Source organism: Vigna umbellata, chromosome 1 (assembly GCF_029865625.1).
Source record: "Vigna umbellata cultivar VRB3 chromosome 1, Vumbellata_1.0, whole genome shotgun sequence".
NCBI classification, from domain to species: Eukaryota; Viridiplantae; Streptophyta; class Magnoliopsida; order Fabales; family Fabaceae; genus Vigna; species Vigna umbellata.
Genome location: NC_142165.1, coordinates 33518039 through 33544738, shown reverse-complemented (window position 1 = coordinate 33544738; position 26700 = coordinate 33518039). Strand labels below are relative to the sequence as shown.

Genomic DNA, 26700 nt, shown 5'->3' with positions numbered 1-26700 from the left:
CATCCGTTGAAGGATGTCATCCCAGAAACAGCTTCTTTTACGTTCGGTTTTATTTTACTGTTCATGCAAAGATTATATGCTTGATATTAAAAAGATTATTGGAAGTATGGGAAAGGTTTAGGGTTTGGGATTATAGGAAGGATTATGACTACGTACCTGGAGAAGAACCACAATAAGGACACTACACCATAAACACACTGCACCACTGCACTGAGAACAAGAGGAGGAAGATTGCTTGATAATTCTTTTCACGATCACCAAGCTTTTCAGAAAAATATTTTACTCATACAAGGAACTACGTAGGTTATCAGTGAAATATGTTATAAATGAATAAAATTAAAAAACAATAATTTTTAAAATAAAATGTTACTGAGGGGCAAAATAGTAAAAGAAAGATAGAGGAAGGGGCAAAAAAGTAAAGGGGAGGTGAAGGAAGAGATGCGTGGGGGTGGAGGGAGCAACTCCCAAGGAATAATACTAGGCTAAAATGAAGTTGATAACCCCATCAAAAATATTTATCCTTCTTCTTCCTGCACCTCCTTTTTCTCTTCTTGCACCTCATAAAACTTAATATTCCCAAATTAAGCTAATTTTTAAATAAACTAGTCGTGCAGAAACCACACCTAAAATTATATTGGAAAAAGGAAGAAAAAGTGGTACAAATCAAGTAAACAAATTACATCAAAATTTACTTGAATAACAAACTTATAAAAAGAAAATTCGTAATTATTACTAATGATCGATTAAAAATAAAATTAATTGATTAGCAGTAGGTCCTAATGCAAGTTATTAAAATTTAATAGCTTAAATTGCCAAATAATCAATCTAATTGTCAAATAGTTGATTAAATTGTAACATAATTTATGTTTATGTTATATTTATCTAATCAGATAAAAGTAATATACTATTTACTTAATATAACGAATTTTATTTTATAAATAAGTTTTTCAACTTAAACCTAACACGAAATAATCAATTAAACTGATTACTAATTAGGTGAATTAAGTTAGTTAACGACTCACCTACAGAGTTTAATATCTTTCCTAGTTATTCATACTTTATCAAGATAATAATACATATAACATTAATAAAAGAATTATTTGTGAACAAAAATAAATTTACTTAAGTTCGTGAGATTTTTTTTTCGCGAAAATTAAATAAAGAAAAATTCTTTCAATTTTTATTTTATTTTATGGCAACCAAAAACAAGTAACCTTCAATAAGTACTTACGACAGAATTTTAACATGTCAAACTACCAATTTCAACAATTGACACAAGTTCATACAATTCAAACATACTAAGTCAAATTAACAAATTGCTAAAAGCTTAGAAACAAATTATATAGCTTTCCTTACTTAACATATGATTAAAACGTTTTAGAAAGCTTAAAACAATTCCAAACATACAAGAAGTTTTATCTACTCATTCGAACAATAAAAATACGATCATGACACATTATTAGAATCATTAATCAACAAAGACTTAATCTGATGACTCAAAAGACACATGTAAGTTAATCGAGAACCACAAGCAACAAATACAAGAAAAGACCAAGAAAAAGGGTTGAAACTTAACTTACTCAAATGGAGAAACTGATCACTCCAATTTCAAGAGCTCGTCGCAAGGTTGAATCCTATGATCTCGATTTTATAATCACACGAACAAAGGATGACAACTCCCAAAGAAAAGTTAAAAAACTATAGAAAAGTGATTTATAGAGAGATTGTGTGTTTTAAAAATAATAAAATTCATTTATAACAAAATTATTTATATTAAAACTCTTTAATATAAAAATAGTTGAGCTCACTAGTTTTAAACCACTACGACTTCTAAATTGTCATTTTTTTAAATCTTTACAAATTTATTACCTAATAAATTGGAAGTCTATCAGATAAATTGGAGAACCAATTAGCCTTAATTAAAAGAAAAAATCATGGGCAACTTTTTTTATTATATATATTAAGAATCTCTCATTCCATAATTAAAGACCAATTCTTTTAGACATAAAAAATAACAAAAATTGTTGTTTTTTTTTGTGTAGAAATAATTGTTGATATACATATGGAATCAAACTTCTTGGTAGAATAGAATAAAAACTCAACCCGCATTCCTTCCTTAACCACATTAAATTTATCTTTTGTGCTATTTATAATTATATATAAAATAAAGTTTTCCACACACAAAAAAAAAAATGTATTACCCATATTAATCAAATTGTAGTTTTCCTTCAACAAGTTTAGTTTAAATTGAAATACAGGAAAACATTAGAAATGGGACTTTGAGTAGTGTTTTAAAGTTTTTTCGCAAATAGTGATTAAGTTATACTTTGTAGTGGTTAGATGGTCTACGCAGTAGAATAACACTTGGTTAAAGAAAGTGTTTGAATGGAAACCGTTGTTTAAAAACAAATACAATAAATCACACTTTAGTTTTATACTAGTTCACTCAATTTGAGTTACGTCTAATTCTCTCTCAACAATCTATTAAGAAGTTTCACTAATACGAGTTTAACCACTTCTGGTTTACAACACTAACCAACTAGTTAGACGAGTTTAACCACTATTAGTATCAGCACTAAACAAACTGTCTATAACATTTAACTCCACTAAGCTAAACTATACAAGTGTTTAAATTCACTTTTGAATCTAAACAAAAACAAGTGTTTTTGAGTTCTTACAAGATAGAAGATAACTCTTGTAGAGAGGACAAATAATACAATGAACTTCTAAAAACTTGTAAAACATCTTTTCATAAATGAGTTTCAAAGAAAATAGCTTAGTTGAGCATATAATATTCTTAACAATAAAAGTTTTCTTTCTTTTCTTCAACATTTCTCTTTATATAAACATTTTCGAAAAAGACTTGTTACTCAGAGCTTTAACTTTCTTCTAGGTATGTAGCCTTTATGATAGAGTCAGACGCTATATTGCTTCCTTACAGAGTAATTGTGTTGTGTACGGATGAGACAGACAAAAAACATGTATGAAACATTATTTGAATATCCTCATGTCTCTAAATATTCTTTTGATTTTGAGCAGACTTTTGAATAAAGTTAATAATTTGCATAGGAAAAGAGAATACAACACAAGAGACAAAAAATATTTGAACATACATGCATTCAAACCATTAGACGACCTAGGCATTTAATGCGTTAAATGACTTAAGTGTTTAACCATGATGCTTAGTATAATCATTTGATGTAAGTCTATTTTGAGTAACTTGTAAAATCGTTTTGTTATATAGCGTTTAGCAAAACTTTTGTTCAAATGCATTATTGTCAAACGTTATGACGATTAGATGTTTTGTTAGGAGCTTTACAGTGTTTAGCACTTTTTATGTATACATTAGTCGTTGTTGTGATATCAGACGTTCCCATATTGTTATTAATGGAAAATTATTAGTGAGATTTGTTATATAGTGTTTAGCAAAACTTTTGTTTAGACGCTTTATCATTTTGTCAAACGTTATGACGATTATTAGATGCTTTGTTAGGAGCTTTATAGTGTTTAGCGCTTTTTATGTATACATTAGTCGTTCTTGCGATATCAGACGTTCCCATATTGTTATTAATGGAAAATTATTAGTGAGATTTATTTATTAGAATAGTGAAATTTTGCATTCTTATAATAGAAATGTACAAATTTTTAAAAATTACGTTTAAGTCATACTATGATTTGTTTTCAAGAAATCATGATTGAATAAAGTAAATTATTTGAACATGACACAAGTTTTGCAAAAATGTTAAAATAGTGTAAGTCAAATTCTACTTTGATTAAGATTAAGCAAAATTTAATTTTATAAATTAAATTAATTTTAATTCCAATTTTTATTATTCAATTTTTTTTTTATTTTTCATGTAGCTTTATTTTTTTTTCAAATATCATACAAATTAAATCAATAAAAAAGTAAGAATATCAAAATCTTAATTTCCATTATATCTATTACAGATACTATATTCATTCCCATGTTTTAAAATATATAATTTTTTCTTCAATTGTAACAAAGTTATAAATTATCTTATGTCGCAAAGTTCCAACTTTATTCTTAATTCTATATTTTCTCTATGACTTATTTTTTTCTATAATTTATATAATATTAATTTTTATATTTGAAAAATTAATTGTATGTAAACAATTAATAATACCATGTAAATTATTTTATTTTAAATGGTAAAAATAACTATTGTAAATAAATTATCATTGAACAAATGTAAAAAATCATAACACTGTAAAGTTGGGTCTTAAACAAATGATTTCATTTATAAAGAAAATGTACAGAAGTTGTGTTATGGTCTATCGACTTCAATTATTTTCATAATGTACTAAAGTTATCTCAAACGATGACTTCAACAAAACCTAATCTCAATTGGATTTATGTTATTGTCTCATGACTTTTACTAAACTTTAAATTAAGCTTCTCTTAACTTTAACCGAAGTCTTGTTTAACTAGTATGACTTTAGTATTTTCACAAAAGTTATATTATGTTCAGACAACTTCACTTTATTCCGTCTGAAATCATGTTATCTTATCACATTTTTTTAAAATAAAATTATCTTAATTTTTTATATTATTTAACCATATTCGTAATTTTTAAAATTTGAGTTTGTTGCCTAATAAAAATGTAAAATTGCATCTAGTGAATAAACTGACAAGTGACTTTTATTACTAAAATTTGTCAAATAATAAAAACAGCCTCTCATAAGTAGTGGTGATGAAAAAATGTCTTATAATGAATATGAGATTATATAACAGTTAATTTAAAAAGACAACCAACTTTTATGTTTCTCATTGAAAAGTTAAGGATAACAATAATAGTCTCGTTAATAATGATGATAGGAATTAATGCAAAATGATATCAGTTACTGCAAAACTTCACTTATTGTTTTACTTTAAAAATTTGTTGGGTAAAAAACAATGTTATTGATAGGGACATGACACTTCCTTTGAAATCTCACATATTTTAACATGTAAAAATAAGTTTTAATCATCTCACATCTCTATTTATGTAGGATTTTTTTAAATAGGTTCTCGTATTGTAAATGCTCTCGATTAGGTCCCTTATTGTGAAAAATTGAATCAATTTAGACCTCGTCGTTAGTTTCGTACTAACACCGTTAAAGGAGGTGACACATGTCAGTTCGTGGTGTTTTTGAATTTTTTAATTATTTTTTATTTTTTTAAAAAAATAAAATTAAAAAAAATATCACGTGTCAAACTGATATTGTGCCACGTAGCAATGACAGTGTGACATGGCACTAACAGTGTCACGTGTCATTGTCAGACCACGTGTCATTATATTAGTCTCAATTTGGTCCCTGTATTTTTATTGTGTCTCAATTTGATCCCTGTATTTTTATTTTGTCTCAATTTACTCTTAATTTTAAAAATTAAACAATTTTATCCCTCCTCAAATTCAAGCAAAATTTAAATTGTATATAAATCTTAACAAATATTTTTATTAAAATTGAATTTGAGGAGGGCAAAATTGTTTAATTTTTAAAATTAAAACTAAATTGAGACAAAATAAAAATACAAGGATCAAATTGAGACACACTACAAATACAGGGACCAAATTGAGACTAATGCAATGACACGTGGCCTGACAATGACACATGGCACTGTCAGTGCCATGTCACACTGTCATTTCCACGTGGCACAATATCAGTTTGACATGTGGCATTTTTTTAAAATTTTATTTTTTTAAAAAAATTAAAAATAAATAAAAAATAATTAAAAATTCAAAAAAACCACGAACTGACACGTGTCACCTCCTTTAACGGTGTTAATACGGAACTAACGGCAATGTCTAAACTGATTCAATTTTTCACAATAAGGGACCTAATCGAGAGCATTTACAATACGAGGACCTATTTGAGAAAATCCTACAGAAATAGGGATGTCCAAGATGATTAAACCTAAAAATAAATGAAGAAGATCATTTTGTAAGATACCAATCACATCATATTTAACAAAAAAATTAAATAGTAGATATTAAATTGAAAAAGATAAGTTTTCAAAAAAGATTAATAGATAATACCCGAATTTCACTTAAAAAAAATTATTTAGAGGAGATTATTTTGCAGAGTTATCAAACCTTCCTCAAATTATCAAAATTTAAAAGATTTAATTTAAATTGTTTGACTCACACTAACTGTGGGAGTGTTAATAGTTTTCAAGAAAGAAAGGTTTATAACCTCTTCAAATAATAATATATATTTTCTTTTGTTTCTTTTCCTTTATATTTTGTTTTCACTATAAATTTTGAACTAAGTTGTTTTTCTCAATTGTAAAATTTTTTCCTAAACTTGTCAGAACCCTTAAAATCCCATGATATTGGAAGACACGTGTAGGTGCAAGGTGTCAGAAGCCTTAAAAACCCTGTGTGAGTGGAAGCCAGGTGTTAGTGAAAATCAGAAAGTGGAAGACAGGTGTGAGCAGCGGAGTGGCCAATCAGTTTTGACGGTTATGAAAAGCTTAAACTTTCAATTTTTTGTGCCACTTTCTTTGCATGCATCCTTCACCTTCAACCTTTTGAACCTTCATTTTCTCCTCCTTCTCTCTACAATTTTCTTCTTCTCTCTACAAACTCTTACCTTTTTCTTCTTCCAATCTTCAATCAGACCACGTCTGAGTCTTCCTGGTGCCAAGAGCTTCACTTTGCACCGGTTTAAGCTAGTAAGTTCATTCTTTTCTCAGCCGTGTAGTTTTCTGGCACATGCAAACCAAGTTTTGGTATGGATTGATCACTTTTCTATATGTGATTCTGATAGTGTTTTGGTCCTTTATTTTGGTCTAGTTTTGTATTTAGTGAATTCTAAGGGTAGAAGAAATTGTAGTGGTGAACCAGTATTCTGCATCTGTGAGCGTTCGGTCACGTTAAGAGGTAATGGAAGCTTATATAATTTAATTATGATTCTTGTTCTATATGGTTGTTTTGTTTGCTGGATTGTTGGATGAATATGAAGTAATATTGGTACTGCATGTTTGAATGTATGTGTGTATGAGCTATAAATGATGGGAATTGAGTTGATATAAGGTTTGATCTTAAGTTTGTAGTTCTCTGTGAAATCCTGTGGTTGTCACCGAAAGTTATTATTGACCGTTCGGTTTTTCCTTTGAGCATTTGCTCTGTACTGCATCCTTCCTTTTGGAAGAATTTCAGTTGATGACCGATCAATTTTATCTTAGTATACTTGTAAGTAAGTGTCTGTCTAAGTGTAGTTGTCTCCTTGTATTTGTTATTCAATATTACTTACACATATACTAGTATATTTATCTTCCCTTAAAAATCCATTATTTGTATCTGTATTTAATTCTTCATTCTATAAGCTAAGTAGTGCTCGATCTTAAACCCGACACTTGGTCTAAGTGGTGCTCGGTCTTAAACCAAGCGCTCGGTCTCGTCTCAGTAATCTATCATTACCATTCTTTTAAAATAAGAACGTTAAGCCAAACTCAATAGTGTTCGATTTCTACAGTGCTCGGTCTCAGACTGGCACTCGGTCTCTTCAGTGTTATGTCTTAAGACTAAAAACTAAGTATTATTAGTACTCAAAATCTTTCTATCTCTCGGTCTTTTCATAGTATTCGGTTTGCTATTAGTATTCGGTGTCAAACAATATTCGGTCTCATTAAATGTTGTTCGGCCTAGAGTCTTAGTATTCGGCCTAGGCTTTGTAGTGTTCGGTTTGAACTCTTAAGGGTCAGTTCATTGAAGTGGATCAATTGTAAATAGCGCTCGGTCATGTTAGTTTCTAAAGAGTGTTATTCCATTCGGACTTGTTCTATGACGAGAAAGTGTGGTCTTATTTCAGTTGAATATATTGATGATGAAGTATGATGGAATTTGAAATGTGATATGAATGAAATAGTTTGGATATGAAAGAGTATTCCAGGGAGGAATATCTCAGAAATTGGTTATTGAATGGTAAAGTATGAATGTGGGCAAAACTTAGCTGGCGTTTATCCTGATATTCCGTGATTACTCATTCTCACGTAGAGAGGAGTAACTCATGTGTGGGAATGGAAGGAGGTCCTAGTCCATAAGGTTAACTTGGATGGAACAGATTAACCTCGGGTGACAGCTGTTGAGGGTACCTCAGTTACTACATCACCCGAGTGCACAAACGTTGTAGCTACACAAAATTCATACAGTCCGGACAGTCAGAGTCAAATGGTTGTTTATTGCATGCAATAATGTATGATTGATTGTGTATAATTGACTTATTGATTTGTATCAGACTTATGTGATATACATGTTGTTCCATTAATTAAATTACATAAGCTTACCCTATTTCCTGTCTTGTCTGTATTGTCGTTCGGTTGTCTGTTCCTGTTGCAATGATCATCTTGTGGATGTGAGCAGAAGGAGAAGAGTTGCTGGAAGAAGCTCTGGAAGAAGTGGAAGTGAAGATCGAACCTTAGGGCCGTTCGATTATTATTCTGCTTCTAGTTTTGTAGAATCGTTCGGTGTAGGTAATTTTGGAAACCGTTCGGTCTAGTAAGTATTTTTGTAAAGTTTAAATTCACTGCTACTTTGTAAGGCCGTTCGGCCATATTTCTACTTAATCTCTTTTGAAAAACTGAACTGTTATATTGTTAATATGTGATTATTCTATTATATGGTTTTATGCTGTATTTTTGGGATGTTACAAAATCTCCCTACCTCTAAAAATCCCTCCGAACCCTAAAATATTTTTGTCCCTTGCATTCCTCCACAAAATTCATAATAAAATTTCAGACCAAGTGTGCTTTCTCCCTTGCACGTCCGCCTAGTTCGTCTCTTCTTTCCTCCTTCGTCTATTTCCTCTTCTCATTAATTTCTTTGATTTTCCCTTTTGATTGCCCATGTTTCATTTTTCTTTCAAATTCGCAGTCGCGGAAACATAGGCAAACGGAGTTGCAGTGGACTAACAGACGGCGTGGCAAAGAAAGTACTAAATCGGTCTGTGTTGAGTTTGCAACTTTATTCCAAGTACAATGTCTTGGTTTAAAGCTTTCTCATTATGATAATAGATAAACACTTATTTGTTCTTTATTTGTATGATAACATAGGTTTGAATATACTTTGCATGCTCTTGTATTTTTTTTGGGTGCAGTATACTGGAATGATGTTACTTGAGGAGATGGCCTCAATTTTCCTCACACCACACTTGCTTCGGTTACATTGCCTATTTATTCATTTTCTTTCAAAAAATCACTCGGGTTTTGCTACTCTTTTACTTGTTGTATTTTATCCTGCTTCAAACTTTGGTGGAAGTTTGAAGGAGTAACGTTGATTGTTTTTTCTTGTTAGGGGAGGGGGAAGGAGCGGGGGAAAGGAATGAATTCATTGGAAAACAGTTAAGTGTTATCCAACTTCCTTAGCTACAGGAAGACAATTTCTATCCATGTATCTAATTTTTCCTTTAAAAGTTGTTTCCATGTAATGACACGAACCCTGTGTTTTTCCTTTTTCCTGTAAAACTGATGCATGGAGTCTCTTAATCCTACTTTATAAAATCAGAGATTGTCCTACTAGTCAACACCTAACTTCCTCAGCGTTCCAATCTTAATTTATATTGGTTGAAGCTTTTTGAAATTATCAGCTTCATTATTTGTAATCCTCAATTCTGAGAAACAAACAAACAATCTCTGCAATAGTGTCAATGTGGAACAGAACAGAGATGGACAACACAATTATTTGTGAAATAAAGATTTGAGAGACATGATCTCTTCTCTCTTTCTCAGAAACAATTCACGCACCTCCATTCCTCTCCCTAACTTTCTTATAGTTTCTCTCTGTAATTTGTATTGTTTAATTAATGTTCTTTACAATATTCATTAAGTTGTAAGGATGAGTTTTATTTTAAATTGCCTTTATGTTATTATGATGATTTTCACATTGGAATTATATGAATTTGTAATGTCTTTTGTTACATTAATATGTTTTAATATTGTTACAAATAAATATTTTTGACCTAAAAATATAAACACCTCAAATGATGACATAAATTAAATAATGTTAGCAACTAAATAATACAAATAATACAAATGAAGGAGGCTACATCTTCTACAAGATAATTGTCAAATTAAATAGCATATATTAATCTCAAAAAATAGTGTAAAAAATACAGATTTTTTTGTAATTAAATGGTTGAAAATAAAGGAGGTTAAAAACTCCCACAAAATAGTAGCCAGTAATAGAGGAGATTTTTACTCTCCGTAGAAAAACCTCTGCAAATTGAACGTGATACTAGGGGTCGCGAAAAACTCCCGCAGATAGATTGTGGTGACTCAAACTGTGACAGTTTTAAAAACTCCTGGAAATTACTTTGCGGAAGGTAAAAACCCCCGCAAATCGAAAAAAAAAAACTTCCATTAAATAACAATTTTTTTGTATTGTTTATCAAAGAATTCAAATTTAATTAAGATAAATTAAAATTAATGAAGACTTAATTACATTCGGAGATTCTTATTTGAAACAAAAAGATTCTTATTTGAACCAAAGAGCTATAAGGAATTACATTCGGAGATTCTAAAATATTTCCATAGATTTTATTAGATTTTCAAAACAATAAAGTTTGTGCTGCCAAATGATAAATAAAATATTCAAAGGCTTTTTCATTGTGTTTAAAGAAGTGAAATATTTTTAAGGTTGTATGTTATAGACATTAATGTTTTGTTGGATAAGGTAATTTAGAAGTCGAAATTTTTCAAGAATATAAAATTTGTTACTTTAAAATGATTTGTTTGAATAAAATATAAAATTTTTAAATACAGTAAAAAGTATAAAATAAATTAATTTATCCTAAAATTGAAATTTTTATTCTTTTCACTCCACTTTCTATTCACCAAGTCATGACTAAAGATTGATCGAGTCTTATTGGACTAACGATTGATTTGAGTTAACCTAAACTAACGATCAATTCGAGTTAGTTCAAGCTAATTTTTGATTTAAGTCTAGCTGAAGGTCGACTTGAGTTGGTTGGGGTCGAAGGTATATTGAAATCAGCTCGAGACGAAGATCAACTCAAGTAGGCCCAAACTGAAGGTCAAGTAGAGTCGGGTCAAGCTGATGGTTGAGCCGAGTCAACATAAATCGAAGGTCTGGCCGATTCAGCTTGTGCCAAAGGTTGAGCCGGATCATCCTGGGCTAAAGTTAAGTTGAGTCGGTCTAGGCTGAAGTTGAGCCTAGGACGAAGTCGAGTAGAGTCGGCCTAGACTGATGATTGGTCTGAGTTAACTTGGGCCAAAGGTATAGTCGATTTAGCCTATGCCAAAGGTTCAGCCGGGTTGGCTTGGGCCGAAGTGAACTCTGGTTGGTTTGGGTCGAAGTCAAGCCTAGGATGAAGTATAGTCGAGTTAGTCTTGCATTGAGTCGTCCGGGACGAGTCACCTAGTGTTTAGTTACCCTGGGTTGATGATTGGGTTGAGTCGCCTCGATTCAAAGGTTGGGTTGAGTTACCTTGGGCCAAAGGTCAAAATGAGTAGCCTTGAGACAAAGGTCGAGCCAAGTCGGTTTGGATCGAAGGTTGGGCTAAGTTGGTCTATAGCAAAGTCAAGTTGAGTTAACTCGGGCTTATGTCAAGCCAAGTCGACCAAATCGAAGGGCGAATTGAGTCGTCCCAGGTCAAAGGTCAGGTCGAGTTGTCCTAGATGAATTGCCCTAGGCCGAAGGTAGAATCGAGTCAACCCATATCGATTTTCAAGCCAAGTTAGCCTTAAACGAAGTTGAGTCGTGCCAGCCTGTGTTAAAGTCGAGCCAGGTCACCCTAGGTTAAAGGTTGAGCCTAGTTGACTTGTGCCTTAGGTCGAGCTGAATGGGTCTAGGCTGATGGTTGAGTCGAGTTTGCCTAGACCAAGGGTCGAGCCGAGTCGACTCAAATTGATAATCAAGTTGAGTTGGCCTTGATTGAGAGTTAAGTCGAGTTTTCTTGTGTCGAAGTTCGAGTCGAGTTGACTTATGTTGAAGGTCGAACTGAGTCGGTTTAAACTGAAGATTAAAATCAATTGACCCTTGTTGAAGGTCGAGATGAGTTAATAGGACTAATGGTTGGGTCTAGTTGGACCTCTTCGACCAAAGTTGAATCTTTGATAATTGACTCAAATCAAAGATCAAAATGAATTGTTTCGGATCGAAAGTTGAGCTAACTCAACTCAAATTCAATTATAAAATTGAATTTGGCTTAAAATAGAAATTAAATTGCTTTATCCAAATAAAAAAATTAAAACAAACTTTTTAAGAAACTAAAAGAATTGAATTGTGAGTAATTTAAATATCATATATCTTAATTTATTGGAATTGTTGTAATTCCTTCGGGAAGTAACAAATTTTCTCATTTGTCATTAAAAGTTAGAATTTTGTAGGTATGGAAAGGTGCGGTGCCAACCCATTAAAGCATTTTGTTTGGCATTGTGTAGTCACCGAAGCTAACTGCTTCCTCGTTATGGCAACATCTGTCCCATTAGAACAACTGACTCAGTGCACTCTGGCCGAAAGCTTCATAATAATGCTCACTCATCTTTTAAATTTACCTAGTTTTCACTTTGTATGGTTTATAACTACCACCTTTCTTTTAACAACCTAGCATGACTGAAGGGCTAGATACGAGCAATAACCCTTTTATCAAACTCAAAAGAGTCACTATTTGCTCCCTCTAACACCAGCAACTATTCATAACTCAACATAATCCAAAATTTCAATGCTACAACTAACCACACTATTATTTCACATTGTACAACATTAAATGAAAAGTAAGATATAAAAGTGATAAACGTATCGGTATATTCTCTCCATAATGTGTTAACAAAGTAGTTGTTGATTCGTTAATTATTGTGGTGTGGAGAGTGATTAAAAACACAATACTGGTAGACTATGAAAGGCTAAATAAATATGCTCATTCTTCAAGTGGGGACCATGGGATCGATGTCCTTCATGAGAGAGCAGACAGGTCTATGGAGATCCATTATTGAGTATCTCTATGGCAATGGCAAATAATGCATTACAGAGAGAACCATATGCCTTGTAGCTTGCTAGCTAACTTAATTATTAAAGCACAGAACAGTACTTGTTCACTAATAATTAAACGAGGTAGCATGAGTATTATATGATGGGAAGTGTGAAGAAGGGTTTAGAAGAAACATGGCACAAGATGGGTTTTTGTTGTTTTAGCTTATGAGTATATAAAAATAGTTTTGTGGGTTATGATAAAGAATGAATTTTAATTAGCAATAATACTACTATGAAGGGTCCTTTTCTTTTCTTTTCTTTTTGCACCTTTTTTATTTCTCAGGTGTGGTCTATTGGGAGCAAAAAGGTCACAACTGAAAGGCAGTCAGATATTCTGAATGGCCTCGATAATCACCCCGTAAGATGCAAAGAAGTAATAATATGATTTGCATATGTTTTATCTAACAGAGAAATGATGCAGGAGTGTGCATGATTGACAGATTCATGAGTGCAAGCTGTTGGATTTTGGCATAATATGAGAGGGTTAAGAAATGGGCATTTCATTGCAATAATTGGAGCTTCTAAGGGTTTGGCATATTTAATTTAAGGAACCAATGATGAAACTGAATCTAGTGGGAAGGTTTCTTTACACGTATGAAAATGAAGGTCAGGGGGTTCCAAGGCTTGGAAACATGTTTGGTGTCCCCATTATGAATCCCCCCTCGTGTCTTCTTCAAATCAAGCACTTTGAGTGGATTCCAACTCCTCCTCAACCATTTATAAGATTCACCAATTAGTGGATTTCCCTTTCACGCACCTAACCCTTTGAAAACAAGCCATTAAACTATAAATCAGATCTCTCACATTGTTTAAAATATTACTGTTTTCAGATACCACTCTGCTGATATTTCATCCAGGTTGGTTCTGTCAAATCAAATCAGGGTGCCCAATGGCTAACATCTCTTTACTAATTATACTTCTCTCTCTCTCTCTCTCTCTCTCTCTCTCTCTGCCTTCAATATCCTAATTCAACAAGGATGGGGGCTATCAATACTTAATTCTAGGCTACGTTAGGAATTAGGATCATCAAGATCACCCAAAGTGTTTCTTTTAATTAGTTTTATCATCCCAGATCTTACTCTCCTTATCTTTATCTCAATCAGTCTTAAAATATATACCTGCGATCTTAATAAGGCTTATTAAAATTAACCCTTGTGGCTGTGTCTTTTTCCAACTTTGTCTGACAAAAGGGTGAATGTAGATGCCCTGTATACAAGTTGGGAGGTACAGGACCAAGCAGGTTTATGTACTGTGAAACTGAGACTATAATTGTCAAATATCTTCTTCAAAATGACCACCCTTTGTTTGGTAATGGCGTGACCAACTCATTTCACGCATAGCACCTTGACCATAAGAATAGGGTGGTTGGCAATAATGGAAGTAATTTTCAGGGCTTAGTGATTCAATGGTGGGACTTGGGTTTTAGCTTAGGGTTACTTCTTTCAGAATGTTAGGTGTGTAGCTTGTATAGTAATGCAAAATGTGCACAATTGGAGTAAGGAAAATATGGCCAAACAGAAACATGAATAATTGCAAACCAAAGGTGGCCATCACGGTTTCTTGCCAGCTTGTCATAGCATCTACCTTTACTCCCACCTAAATTTTGAAATTTTATATCTTTCAACAATTATTACACGCTCATTAAGATCAATGCACACCATGATCTACTTCGCTTTTCGTGTTCGTTTACACAACGTGGATTTTTAGTCACGGTTGAATTTTTTAGGCTACTCCTACTTACACATGACTCGTGATCATGATAAGGACATGTTTGCATGCAAAACTCATGGACCAGTTAATCTCACAAGAGAGATCCATCTCCACACAACCCTACTATTTTTTTTCTTTTTTGTCATAACTGTAGTATATTGTTCACATGAAGACTTACAACACATTTAACAAATTTCGAACTCAAGAAACATGCACACAGAAAATTATGATTTTCCAACTCAATTAGCCACTCGCATTTGTGTCAGTGTTGGCATGTCCTCCTAAAACGACAAAGCTCCCAATTATTAAAGCTCCTACCATTTCTTTTCAGGATAAATCCAAATGTCAAAACAATTTCTACACGCGTGTACTTCTCAACCAGTGAGCTCTATTTTTCCTGCATGACAAGGGGTATCTTGACAACTGTATTCTCATGTACAGCTGTCACTACTCTTGTGAAAGATTTATCTGCCTCAGATTCTGGAAATGAGGGTAGAGAGACACCAAGTTCAAGATTTCACATGGTTTTCGTTTCTTTAACTACCTTTTTTTCTGTTTTTCACCTTCACTTCATTGGCTCACACACTGATTAACCTATTCTTCTTTAGTATAATAAGCAACCCGAGAACACCACTATCCATAAGTTTCTCCAGTTATAATATTCATCGCACATATGTGTATTCTTCTTGCTCCCTCACTAACCTTTATTAAGGACCTTAAATTTATTCCAACATCGAAATCAGAATATAAAATTTCCCTCAACAAATCGCTGCGACCGAAATGTTGATGACAAGCATAATGTGTCCACAAATTTTATTGGTTTTTGGTTTATTAGAACTAGTGCTCGGTTGAGGATATGCTATATGCGCCAATATCAATGCATTTCTTAAACTGACAATCAACATAGTTCGAACATGGTTGCTTTAGTTTAATTGAAGAAGTTGTTCTTTCTTTGTTTCTTTTTTTATTTTGAACAAGTAACTCCACCGTACAACATTTCATGCGCCTTTGTTATCTATATTTCCGAAGTTGGGAATTATATATAACTTCTCTGCTCGATTTCATGTAGCATATACTCTATTCACCCTCTCAACGTTATTCACGTAACATCTTCTGCCATCAAGTTAGGTTAGAGTTTTATTTGACGTTTGCGTTCCTATTCAAAGGAAATTATTATTTTTCTTTCTTTCAAGAAGCGCCGTTTACTGTGAAACAGATACAAACAGGTTATAAATATGAATTTATTTTGTTTTTTTTTTTTTTTTAAATTTCGGTACAAAGTCATTTTGCACTTGTGATTGTCTAAATCGCCTTTTCTAGTTGAAGTTGGTGATTTTCATACGATAAGTACAGTTGAGAGCAAGAAGGTTGACGCGCCATTCGCAATTGCGGCATAATACATCAGTTTCTTTCACTGTCCGCATGCGCATGCAAACGTGTGAAGGAATAGACTACATTTCGAAACAAAAAATAATACGAAAAAAAAAAGAAAAAAAAAAAAGAGAGAGAACCTAGCTATTTGAACTTGGTCCCTCCCTAAAACTTTAAATTATGGAACACACTATTTCCTATTTCCAACAAGAAAGGGATATAATCGGAACCACCCCTTGACCAAATTCTGGGTTGGCGTCAATTTCCCTGATCTCATCAAGAATCTACAACTTGTGGTATTGGGTACTCGTTCTTTTCCACTCCACCAAATGCCGCAAAAACTGCCCAACCTGCGAACAAAACATCATTTTGTTACCTCGGATTCGTTGTTAGCATGAAAACGATGTTCATGACAATGCTTGAATACAATATAATATTAACGTTAAACATTGATCATACCTCAGTTGGATCTTGCAGAGTGTAGGAAGCATCGGTTTCTTTTGGAATTTTAGAAACAAGAATCCCAATCCCTTGACCCCTCTTCCGTAAAACCTGATCATTACACGTAGTAAGTCAGAACAACATAACTATTATAATACGTGTAATATACTAATAAACACAAATTATAACAAGCTGTGTAACAAGGTGGTGGTCTATGTTAATTACCTTAAAAGCATCTTCGTCAGTTCGATCATCACCAATATAGATTGGAAATACATTATCAGAGTTACCATATCCTGGAAATGCAAAAAGAAAAACAAAAGGAGAGAGTGAGGACATGTAGCCGATGAGACACGTATAGAAGCAGCAGCTTTATTTTTGAAAGAAAAGAAGGGTATTGATGCATGAAGAGTTACCAAGTGATTCTAGCAAGAATTCAAGAGCCTTGCCCTTGTCCCATTTTATGGTTGGTCGAATCTCAAGCACTTTTCTTCCTTGAGTTAGCTTTAGTTTGGGGTATTGATCGAGGACCAAGCTAACTTGTTCAGCCAATGGTGCCCAACTCTGAGTGGAAACAGGAATAAAATAATGATGATTAGATATAAAACAAAAATGTTAGCCGTCAATTATAGAGTGTCTCGTGCGTGTGCAAGTGGTGTGTGAAGAATTAAATATTTTGGTGAATGTTGGTACCTTTTCGTCAACACAGCGAAAGTGCACGGACAAACAAAACTTGTTATTTTCTACCTTAGCCCCCGGGACAGACTTTGTTTTATCCACCAAGATGTTGTACACCTGACCCCATAATAGAACAATGATAACGGCACAGTTAAAATCGTGTGTAAGAGAGGAGAAAATGAGGAGGCAGGAGATTCCTCAATTATATGTGGTAGTTAAAACAAAACAAAGATCAACAAACCTCATTGATCATGGGTAAGAATTCACTAGCGGGTTGGAAGAGTACTGCTTCGTTTCCCTGGAAAAAAACAAAAAAACACGAATCTATGATGAGAGGGAAGGACACCATGATAAAAATCTTGCTTTCATTAATTTGGTTATGGAAACTTTTTCTCACTTTCTTAGTACTTCGCCTATTTGTTGGTCCCTTGATGTCCATCCCATGGCTCCCAGCATAGTACAGTTCACCCAATCTCACAAAGCCATAAACCTAAAAAAATTTCAAAAATTTCAAAAATTCCAAATCAGTTCTGACCAAAATGATAATATTATTATTATTTTTTTTTTGGGAGAAAAAAAAAATGTACCTTGTCTATGCACCTTCCACTCACGATGGCAGTGGGGAAATGCCTTGCTATGTCCTTGAGTGTGGCCCTCATCTGATTTATTTACGGAAAGGAAGAAGAAAGGGAAAATGAATTTCACTATTTTCCCTTATTTTAACAATTTGAAGTTGGTGAATAAAACAAGAGAGAACAAAAGGTGTACCTTTTGACTCATGTATGCTTTATCTGGGTCTGCAACAATTGGGGAGAGAGTTCCATCATAGTCAAGAAAAGTGACAATCTGCTTCCCTTTGGACTCACATACAATCTGATCAAACAGGTTCAGTGCCGAAGGGTGGTAAAGCTGCACAAAGTTTGCGAAACCAAACAGAGTCAAGTCTGACACAATAAAAAAAAAAAAAACAACAAAAAGGTTCGATTACAATCACAACATGTGTTCAAAAACAAGGGTTTGTGTTTTACGCTTACAGTCCAAGGACTGGGGTCTTGGTTCTGTGTGGATTTGACTCGAGTGGGAGAAGAAGCTCTCATTGAATCAATCCATGTGTTAACTTTGGTTCCTCCTTTTCCACTTCCATCCTCCAAACTTTTCAAAAACAGCTTTTTCTGGGGTAGACCTAAAACCCCACAAAGCAAAGCCATTATTCCAGGCACTGCAGCTCTAGGTAGAGCACCTGAGTTTGAAATCGACATTGCCAACTCCACGATCGTCTTATTCACATTACGGTTCGTCATTCTATACCAACACCAACACCAACTTCAACAACAACAACAACAACAGTAATAATAACAGTGAAAGAAAAGGTTGTTGGGTGGAGTGAATTGAGAATGAGAAATGGGAAGAAAGGTCACGGGATTATATAGAAAGAAGGCAGAGAGAAAAACAGAGGAGAATGGTATGTGGATGGTTCCTCTGATTAACGTGGAATTTATAGTGGAAAAAAGTTTGAATAAGAATAAATTATAAAAAAAAAAATGCACTCGCTTTCTACTCGTTGCGTTGGTTCAAGTCTCGTATAAGCGAGGAGTGTGTGGTCAATTCATAACTTCGGTTACACGGGCATAAACCGACGAAACTATCACCTCTTTTCAATGCCCTTGTACTTTTCAGTAACTATACTAAATAAGAAAGTTGGAGGGACCACATAATAATCGCTCAGGCACCTCCTTTTCTAAGTTTTTTCTGCAACAGTTTTTACACAATAATAATAATCACCAACTTTTACTGATAAGTTCTTTCATAACCATTTTCCCACTACCTTGCTTTATCAGATTCTATTAAGGTAAATAAATACCACCCTGCTTTTATCATTTCTTTTTGCTAAAAGTAACTCAAATAAATACTACCAAGTCTTTTCGGTTCAAATAAAATTAAGAATAACTTTTTATTCGAATACATAATTTCTGTACTCAATTCTTCGCACTGCTTAATCACACATCTTAATGTAAACAAATAACAGTGACATGATTATTTAAATTATCTTTTCACCTACCGAACTCAGTTTAAAAGGGTCGGTTTATCAAATATAGTGAATTAAGATTCAAATTTTTATTAAATGAAGTATTTTTGCTTTTTGTTTTTCAATAATGTTTTTGAAAGCAGACATGTGTTTTAAAACAGTCATGTTTATAAAAACAGTCATGTTTAAAATGCTACCAAACTAAATATGTTCATACATTCCTTAACTATATATGATTCGATCTTTTGAATTCTCTAACATTTGAAATTTTGACCCTTTTTCGAATACAATTTGCTTTTGAAAAAAATAAAACTCTTGAAGCATAATTCAGAGGGTTTTTTTTTCCTTAAAAGAAATAACCACTGGCTGGGAGTATCAACCGAAGGAGGAAATCAATCCCATGGAAATGGATAATTCAGGATTTTATTCAGATTCTTTTAGATATTGGAGCAAAGCAGTATTTACCATTTTTATGGGTATTTTACAACTTGTTATTCTTAAATGTTATTTGAAGAGTCTCCTTTTCACAAAAAGACACAAAAGAGCCTCTTTTTAATTTTTTTAAAATTTTTCTTTACTTAAAGGAACAATGGCATTAGCAGCATGCTTAACACACATTTTTCTTTTTTTTCTTTCCCTCCATTCCCTTCTCTTTCTCTAACCCTTCACCAAAGGTGAAACTTCAAACATGTTGAATTGAAACCACATATTTTTTCCCACTTTCATTTTCTTGGTGAGAACTTCAACGGTTCCAAACAAATTTCGGCACCTTTTTATGTTGTAACATATTTTAGAACGTAGGTACTAAGAAACAGAGTGGTAGCAGGAGTTAGCACAGTCGCCCCTTGTATGGTTTCACAGATATAAAAAACAAGCAGCTACAACCTAACTTGTATGCAATAAGCTTCAAAACCAACGGCACAACGTAACCCATCATCACCAAAGTTATATTAATGATAACAACTCCTTCATGCACGTGTATAATTTTCACACGTTAGTTCGAAATTTAGTATGGTCGGTTAATGCTCATTATGCCATTACATTTCATTTGTCAATCCAAACATTTACAAGAGTTATTGGCCTCACATTAACTTTAAGACGCCTACCTAAAATATCTATAATTGGGTGCTAAAAAGTACGTATTTCATGGGGGGAAAAGCTATTCTCTGGAGCTTTATGGCTAATTAAAAATGTAACAAACAAAATCATTTATCTTCTGCCTCAGTAACAATGACATGAAGTTGGAAACTTGTGATGAAAAATTAAATTAATAATAATTAAAATTTAATATAATTTTTTATTTTTTGAACTTCATTATATGTTGGATAATAATAAAAAATATTTGTGATAATTAAATTAAATTATTACATTATAATAAATAAAATTTATTTATATAATTATAGTTATAAAAATTTCACATGTTTATACTATTTCAAATCAGTATTTTACAATTATAAGGATAAACAACAAATAAAAATATTAAAAAAATAATTAAATGTATATCTCAGAAAGAATTTGATAATTTATTAAAATGAAATCGCTTAAAATTGATTTTAACGAAACAAAAGAATGATTCAAATAAAAAAATAATAATAAAAGAGATAAATTTTTACATTGCCTAATAAATAAAAAGTTTATGTTATTGAATACTTTACTTAGGAGTGTTAAACATTCTCATGTAAAAAAAAAATATATAATAAATAAAAAATATTCAAAAAAGTAAAAATATTCAAGTTTAAGACATAAAAAATATTTAATTAACCTACGTCATTTAAACATAATTACATAAATATTGTGATAAAAACAATTATCTCAGAGATATAAAGGAATTTTATGATAAGTCAAATAATTAAAAAAAATACATTTAAAGAAATAAATTTACTAATAGCTGCATTGTCGAAAATTGTAAAAATCCATAAATAGTTGATATTTTTTTATAAATATTATTTATGATAATTATTGACAGATATTATCATTAATTATAAAAAAAAATATCTTCAAATGATATATAACATGAAATACAAACTGCGGAACTCGTGTCAATCAATCTATCAAACTATTATACTAACCATACATACAATTAAAACCATTTTGATCTTGTAAATTATTAAAAGAAATATATAAAATATATATTTATAATATGTAAAGAATTTCATACTTTAATTAACTTTTAATTTTTATCTTTTATTTTTGTTGGTGTGTGTCAGCTTTTTTTTTTTTCTCTTGTAAGACAGTGCACGTAAGACAGTGCACGTGTGAACTTCAAGAAACTTCCTCACGTTTAGAATAATATAATTACGTAATATTCCCGTTATTCCATTCAACATTTCTTATTAAAATACATTTACCTTCTCTATACTCATTTCCATCTACCTTCCTTCACACATCTTATCATTTATTATATTTGTTACTTTTTCTCATTACATTTTCTTGGTTATTTCTTTAGGAATTTAATTTTAAACTATAAAACATCATTTTTTTTAATTCTGTTCATAAGACCATATTAAATTATTATCATTCATTTTTACAAGACTCTGGCTCAACACCTTTTATTGTCATTAATTTTAGACTAAAATCTCTTTAATCAAAAAATTGCACTACTAAATAATTATAAGAGAGTTTAGAACAAATTTATTGTTATGAAATAAATTAACTATTTTTATTCATCATAAATTGGAAATGGTTGTGCCATGTAAATGAAAAAGAAAAATAGAAAGAGTATCTTTCGGTCTAATATTATTTTTCTCTATCCTTTTTTCTATTTCTTTTTTCTTTCAATTCTAATATACCTAAAATGGAGTATACATTTATATTTTTCTTTTATTATATTACATCCAAAATAGTCTATACGTTTACAAATTTCCTTTATTAATTGCATCTAGACCACTCTTTTGTGTTGTAAAGTAAAAGAAAAATACTTGTCAGCACACCTTTTTTCTATGCCCAAACAAAAGAGTATAAAGTGCAAAAAAAATAGCAAGAAAAATAATAAATCTTTGAGTATATAGTTGTTACTTTCATTGTTCATACATTGATGAGATATAATATATAGTAGGCACACAGAAATCCATTTATCTTTCTTAATATGAAATATCTTCTACATTTTTGAACCATTTTGGTTTAATTTAAGTCAACTCTCTTAAAATAAACGATTATGTTTTCTTCTAATATCCATATTTTTCAATCCAAAGACTTTAATCGAAAGAGCTGTTAAAAATAAAGTTTCTTATTACACGACAAGTCTCTTTCATCCCATTTACTTGTCACAACCTTCTATTTGTCATAACTTCATCGTGTCAGACATATATTCATTTTCATAGGTAACTGATATCTTATATATTAAGTATACGTATGAAACATATTTACAATTTTTTATGTAAATAAAAATATATACAATAAAAGAAAATAAAAAATATGTTATTAGCCAGAAGAAGAATGCATTTATATGTAATTATCAAATTTTAAACTCGCCCTCCACTTATTTCTTAACCTATATTGAAATAATGCACTCTTCTAGAAGAAAATAAAAATAACAGCATAAAGCTAGTCCCTTTCTTGCTTTTCTTGATCTGAATTAACAATTTATGCTTGAACATATAATTGTTTTTTTTGGGGGTACATTGAATAATGATTAAATTAATTTGCACGTTCAAATTCATATAATATACGAAAACTAGACCTAACCTTCCTAACTGTGACTATTTGTCAAAAGCATTGCATCTCTCATAAATAAAGTAAATGGAATAAGCCAACCGACCCAAACTCCTTTTACAATTGCTACGATATTTGAACATCCAACCATTTATGTCTCTATTGCTTAATCAAGTCCTTGAGTTTTTCTTTTCTTTTTTTCCTTTTTTTTTCTACTAATTTACTCTAATTATAATCATCAGACCCTCGTACTGATTTTTTTTAATCTAAAATTTCATCCAATAATTCGTCGTTATTTTTTAAAAAAAAAATATAGAAAAAAAATAATAAAAGCAGTTATTGGTTTGTCTTGTTTCATATGTACAACTCATGGTGCATGTTGAGTCAAAACTAAAAACCGGTGCTTTGGAGATTCTTTGAAGCAACCTCGTGTGAATGGAAACTATTCAGATTTGAAATGTTGGGTGTTACTCTTGTTTGTTTCATGATGATAATAATTTTCTTTTATGAAAAATGAACAAAGTACTGTCAAAAGGAGTAAATACCCATGTTTAAAAAGCACTGCAGATCCTTATATTCTTTAACTTATAAAAACTATTTTGGTTAGATTCAAAGTTTCTCGTTAGAACACAGTTCCTATATCTATCTTTTTTTTTCAACAATACAACGTAATCTATTATAGTCATCAACACTTTCTTTTCCTGCATATTTACATGAAACTTCGCACTAGTAATTGAGTGAAACAATCTTATTAATGTTATTGATAACGTAAATCTTTTACAATTTTCGTTTTTAAGAAAAAAATATATTCAACTTCATATTAATTTTATATTAATTGCCTAATATGTAAAATGAAGACTAATTTTAGCAACTGTTATTTTAGGACCAATCATTAATATATAATTAACTTTACGTATTTCAAAACAGAAATAAACTTTAGAAAAACTAGGTCCATTTTACGTATAAATCCCTAGAATAGGACATACCATATTATATTTTTTTACTGATAAAAAAACTCTAAATTGGGATAGTTTTGTATACGATAGATATAGGAAAATCAACTAAAATTAATTCGTAGTGTTAAAATTAGACTATGGTCTATGTTAGAAAAGTGTGTAAATTTAAGTCATAAGTAGAAAAGAGAAGGTTGAAAAGTATGTTAGAAAAGTATTCATTAACCTATTTGATAACTATTAACTACTTTGTTTTTATTAATCTATTTTGATCATTTAAGGATTCATAAATCCTTATAAGAAAAACCATGAAATATTATTATTTAATTATAAATTAAATAGACTTACCGGTGTCATTTTAAAAACAAAACTGTAACCAAATTTTAGATTCTAAAAGAGATAATATCTCGTATATATAGTAAAAGTTAATGTTAATAATGTGATTTGAAAAAGTTAAAATGGGATAGTAGTGTTAAAAATAGATTAATACGTGATAAAAAGTTAAACAAGATATAAGAAATTTATAAAGTGATGAGTGATTAAAATTATTAGATGGGGTTGATATGTATTTGATATTGTTGAAGTGAAGAGGAAGCATAAGGTTGATGGTTACGTGGTTTGAAATTGGATGGAAGTTAGGAGGGAAGATGGGAGGTTAGAAGAATATGAAGGTTTGAGTATTTAGGTGAAGCAAACTGCCATAACTGCTTATGATATTGCAAAGACGGTGGACTTTTGGGGTGGTTTTGGAATCAAATATTTGTCCGTGTTAGAAAGGAATAAAGAAAAGTCGTAAGCTAAGTTGTGTGGTGGTTGGGGAGGAAAATAAGAAATTGAAAAATGGTGTGGAAAACGACAAAGGAATTTTAGGAAGTAGGGTGCTTTTTCTCTAGTACGTGACTGGATTCTTATGTGTAAATTTGCCAGTTGCCCCCCTTCTTTTGTTCTCACCGTATAACAAGTGTTTGGGGGAAAAAATTAAAAGGATTGGTGGGAAAATGATGGGATTGATTTGACTCCTTCCTTCGTATGGGCACGTGTATTCACCATGGCCTTATTGCAGTTGGGCCACTTTCACCTTTTATACATTTCATTGCTTTCTCATTTTTTCTTCTCCTTTCCTTCTTTCTATACTCTTTATTATATCTACTCTATTAAACCTTCTTTCATTTTTAGTATAATTAGAGTACTATCCACTTCAGATCCTCTTCTTTATCAATATATTTTCAAGATACACATAAATAATACTAACGGAAATTCCAAATTTCCTTATTTATAACATATTAAGTTGGAATATTTTTAATTCTGTTACTTTTTATATAAGTATGATATGTTATAAAAGCCTTTTTATTCTTTTTATATTGAATTCATAAGTTGGTGTTTTCAATAAATAACAAGTACATAGAGTTATAATTTTAATATAAATTGAAATTAATTTTTTTTTTTAAATTTTAACTAAATTTTGTTTCTCAACTTATAAAATATATTGATTTAATCATTTTACCAATTTTTGTGAAGTTTATTTGATTTTTAAACACGTTTCTTAGTTAATACTAAAGCAAAAATGTGTCAAATAGTATAAACAACTCAAATGTTATCATAAAACACATTTGAAACATCAAATAAAGTTAACAAAATTTGGTTAAAAAGACTAAATCCATATATTTCTAAAGTTAGAGAATTAAATTGGGTTAAAGTTTTGAAAAAAGACTAATTCCAATTTTGACTAAAATTTAAAGGACTAAAAACATATTTAATCATTTTTATATTTATAATAATTAACTATAAAATATTTATAAGTGTTAAAGGATTTAATTTACAATTCAATAAATATATATATATATATATATATATATATATAAATAGTAAGAGAAAATTATTATATTTTATTTTAATAATATTTATAATATTTCATACGTATAATATAAATAAAAAAATAAAAGTAAATAAATTTGAAGAACAATCCACTTTCTTTGTAATAGCCTAAGTAAAGTGGACTAGGTTAGTTAAATATGTAATTTTATCGTCCGCAATTAGGGTCATAATTTTTTAAGAACGAAATAGGGTTAATTCATGGATCAAGTTAACCGTTATAGTCTTAACCTACCTTATTAACTTGGTTTAGGTTCAAGTTAAGATGGGTTGTTTTGAACAAAAAATTAAAATGGGTTATATATCGAAGATCAAGGATCAACTTAGGCTAAAGGTTGAAATGAGTTGGCCAAGATCGAAGGTTAAGACCGGTCAATTCAAATTGAAGTACGAGATGAATTAGCTTGAGTTAAAGATCAAGATTGGTCGACCTATATCGAAAGACGAAATCGAGTCAAAGATTGAGATATATCGATCCAAAATAAATATTGAAATGAAATGGTTCATACCGAAAATTGAGACAGATTGACCTAAACCAAAGATTAAGATAAATTTGTTTAGATTAAGATAAATTTTATTGGATCAAAGTCGTGAGGGATTTGCTAAAGCCAAAATCTTAAGATAACTATATACAAAGTAACGTAATATTATTTTACTATTTCACATTTTTTGCACTTATGAGTTTAGCATTGATAATAAAATTAAAATAAACTAAGTAAGCATACACATCAAATAAATATGTAAAAATTAAACTTTTCATAAACAAGAAAACATAAAAATAAATTATTGTCTAAACTAAAAAGTTATAGCAATTTATCTGCACTAAATACGACAAAAGATTTAGAAATTCAAGTACAGGGTGAAACAATAACAAAATAAAATAAAATAAAAGACTTCTACCTAACTTAGAAACTAAAATATAATATTTTGTTTTTTGAGTTACGCAAACAACTCGTGTTACCCATCATTGGCTCGCACGTCTTGTAGATTATACGAAATGAACTTA

The 26700-nt window shown here is 31.0% G+C and overlaps 1 protein-coding gene across 3 annotated transcripts; it reads right to left on the bottom strand.

Annotated features, from left to right (window-relative positions):
- Positions 1-16000: 16000 nt before the first annotated feature.
- Positions 16001-18661, bottom strand: LOC124823987 (putative trehalose-phosphate phosphatase C). Of its 3 annotated transcripts, none has more exons than XM_088102904.1 (10): positions 18221-18661; positions 17961-18101; positions 17780-17851; positions 17590-17682; positions 17434-17490; positions 17208-17309; positions 16931-17078; positions 16740-16810; positions 16533-16625; positions 16001-16423 (listed from the first exon to the last, which is right to left on the bottom strand). In XM_088102904.1, the coding sequence occupies exons 1-10, from the start codon at positions 18491-18493 to the stop codon at positions 16358-16360; spliced, it is 1116 nt and encodes a 371-aa protein (XP_087959030.1). In that variant the 5' UTR covers positions 18494-18661; the 3' UTR covers positions 16001-16357. The 3 variants fall into 3 exon arrangements, with proteins under 3 accessions (XP_087959030.1, XP_047152292.2, XP_047152291.2); XM_047296336.2 differs by having other exon boundaries at positions 18227-18660; XM_047296335.2 differs by having other exon boundaries at positions 17434-17682; positions 18227-18661.
- Between the last annotated feature and the right edge of the window lie 8039 nt (positions 18662-26700).

Excerpts from the sequence above, each read along its gene's own strand:
- LOC124823987 (XM_047296335.2), bottom strand. The coding sequence starts at position 18,493 with ATGACGAACCGTAATGTGAATAAGACGATCGTGGAGTTGGCAATGTCG. Across the intron at positions 18,102-18,226 it reads AAGACCCCAGTCCTTGGACT|CTTTACCACCCTTCGGCACT; the intron begins GTAAGCGTAAAA and ends AACTTTGTGCAG. Across the intron at positions 17,310-17,433 it reads TCTTACCCATGATCAATGAG|GTGTACAACATCTTGGTGGA; the intron begins GTTTGTTGATCT and ends TTATGGGGTCAG.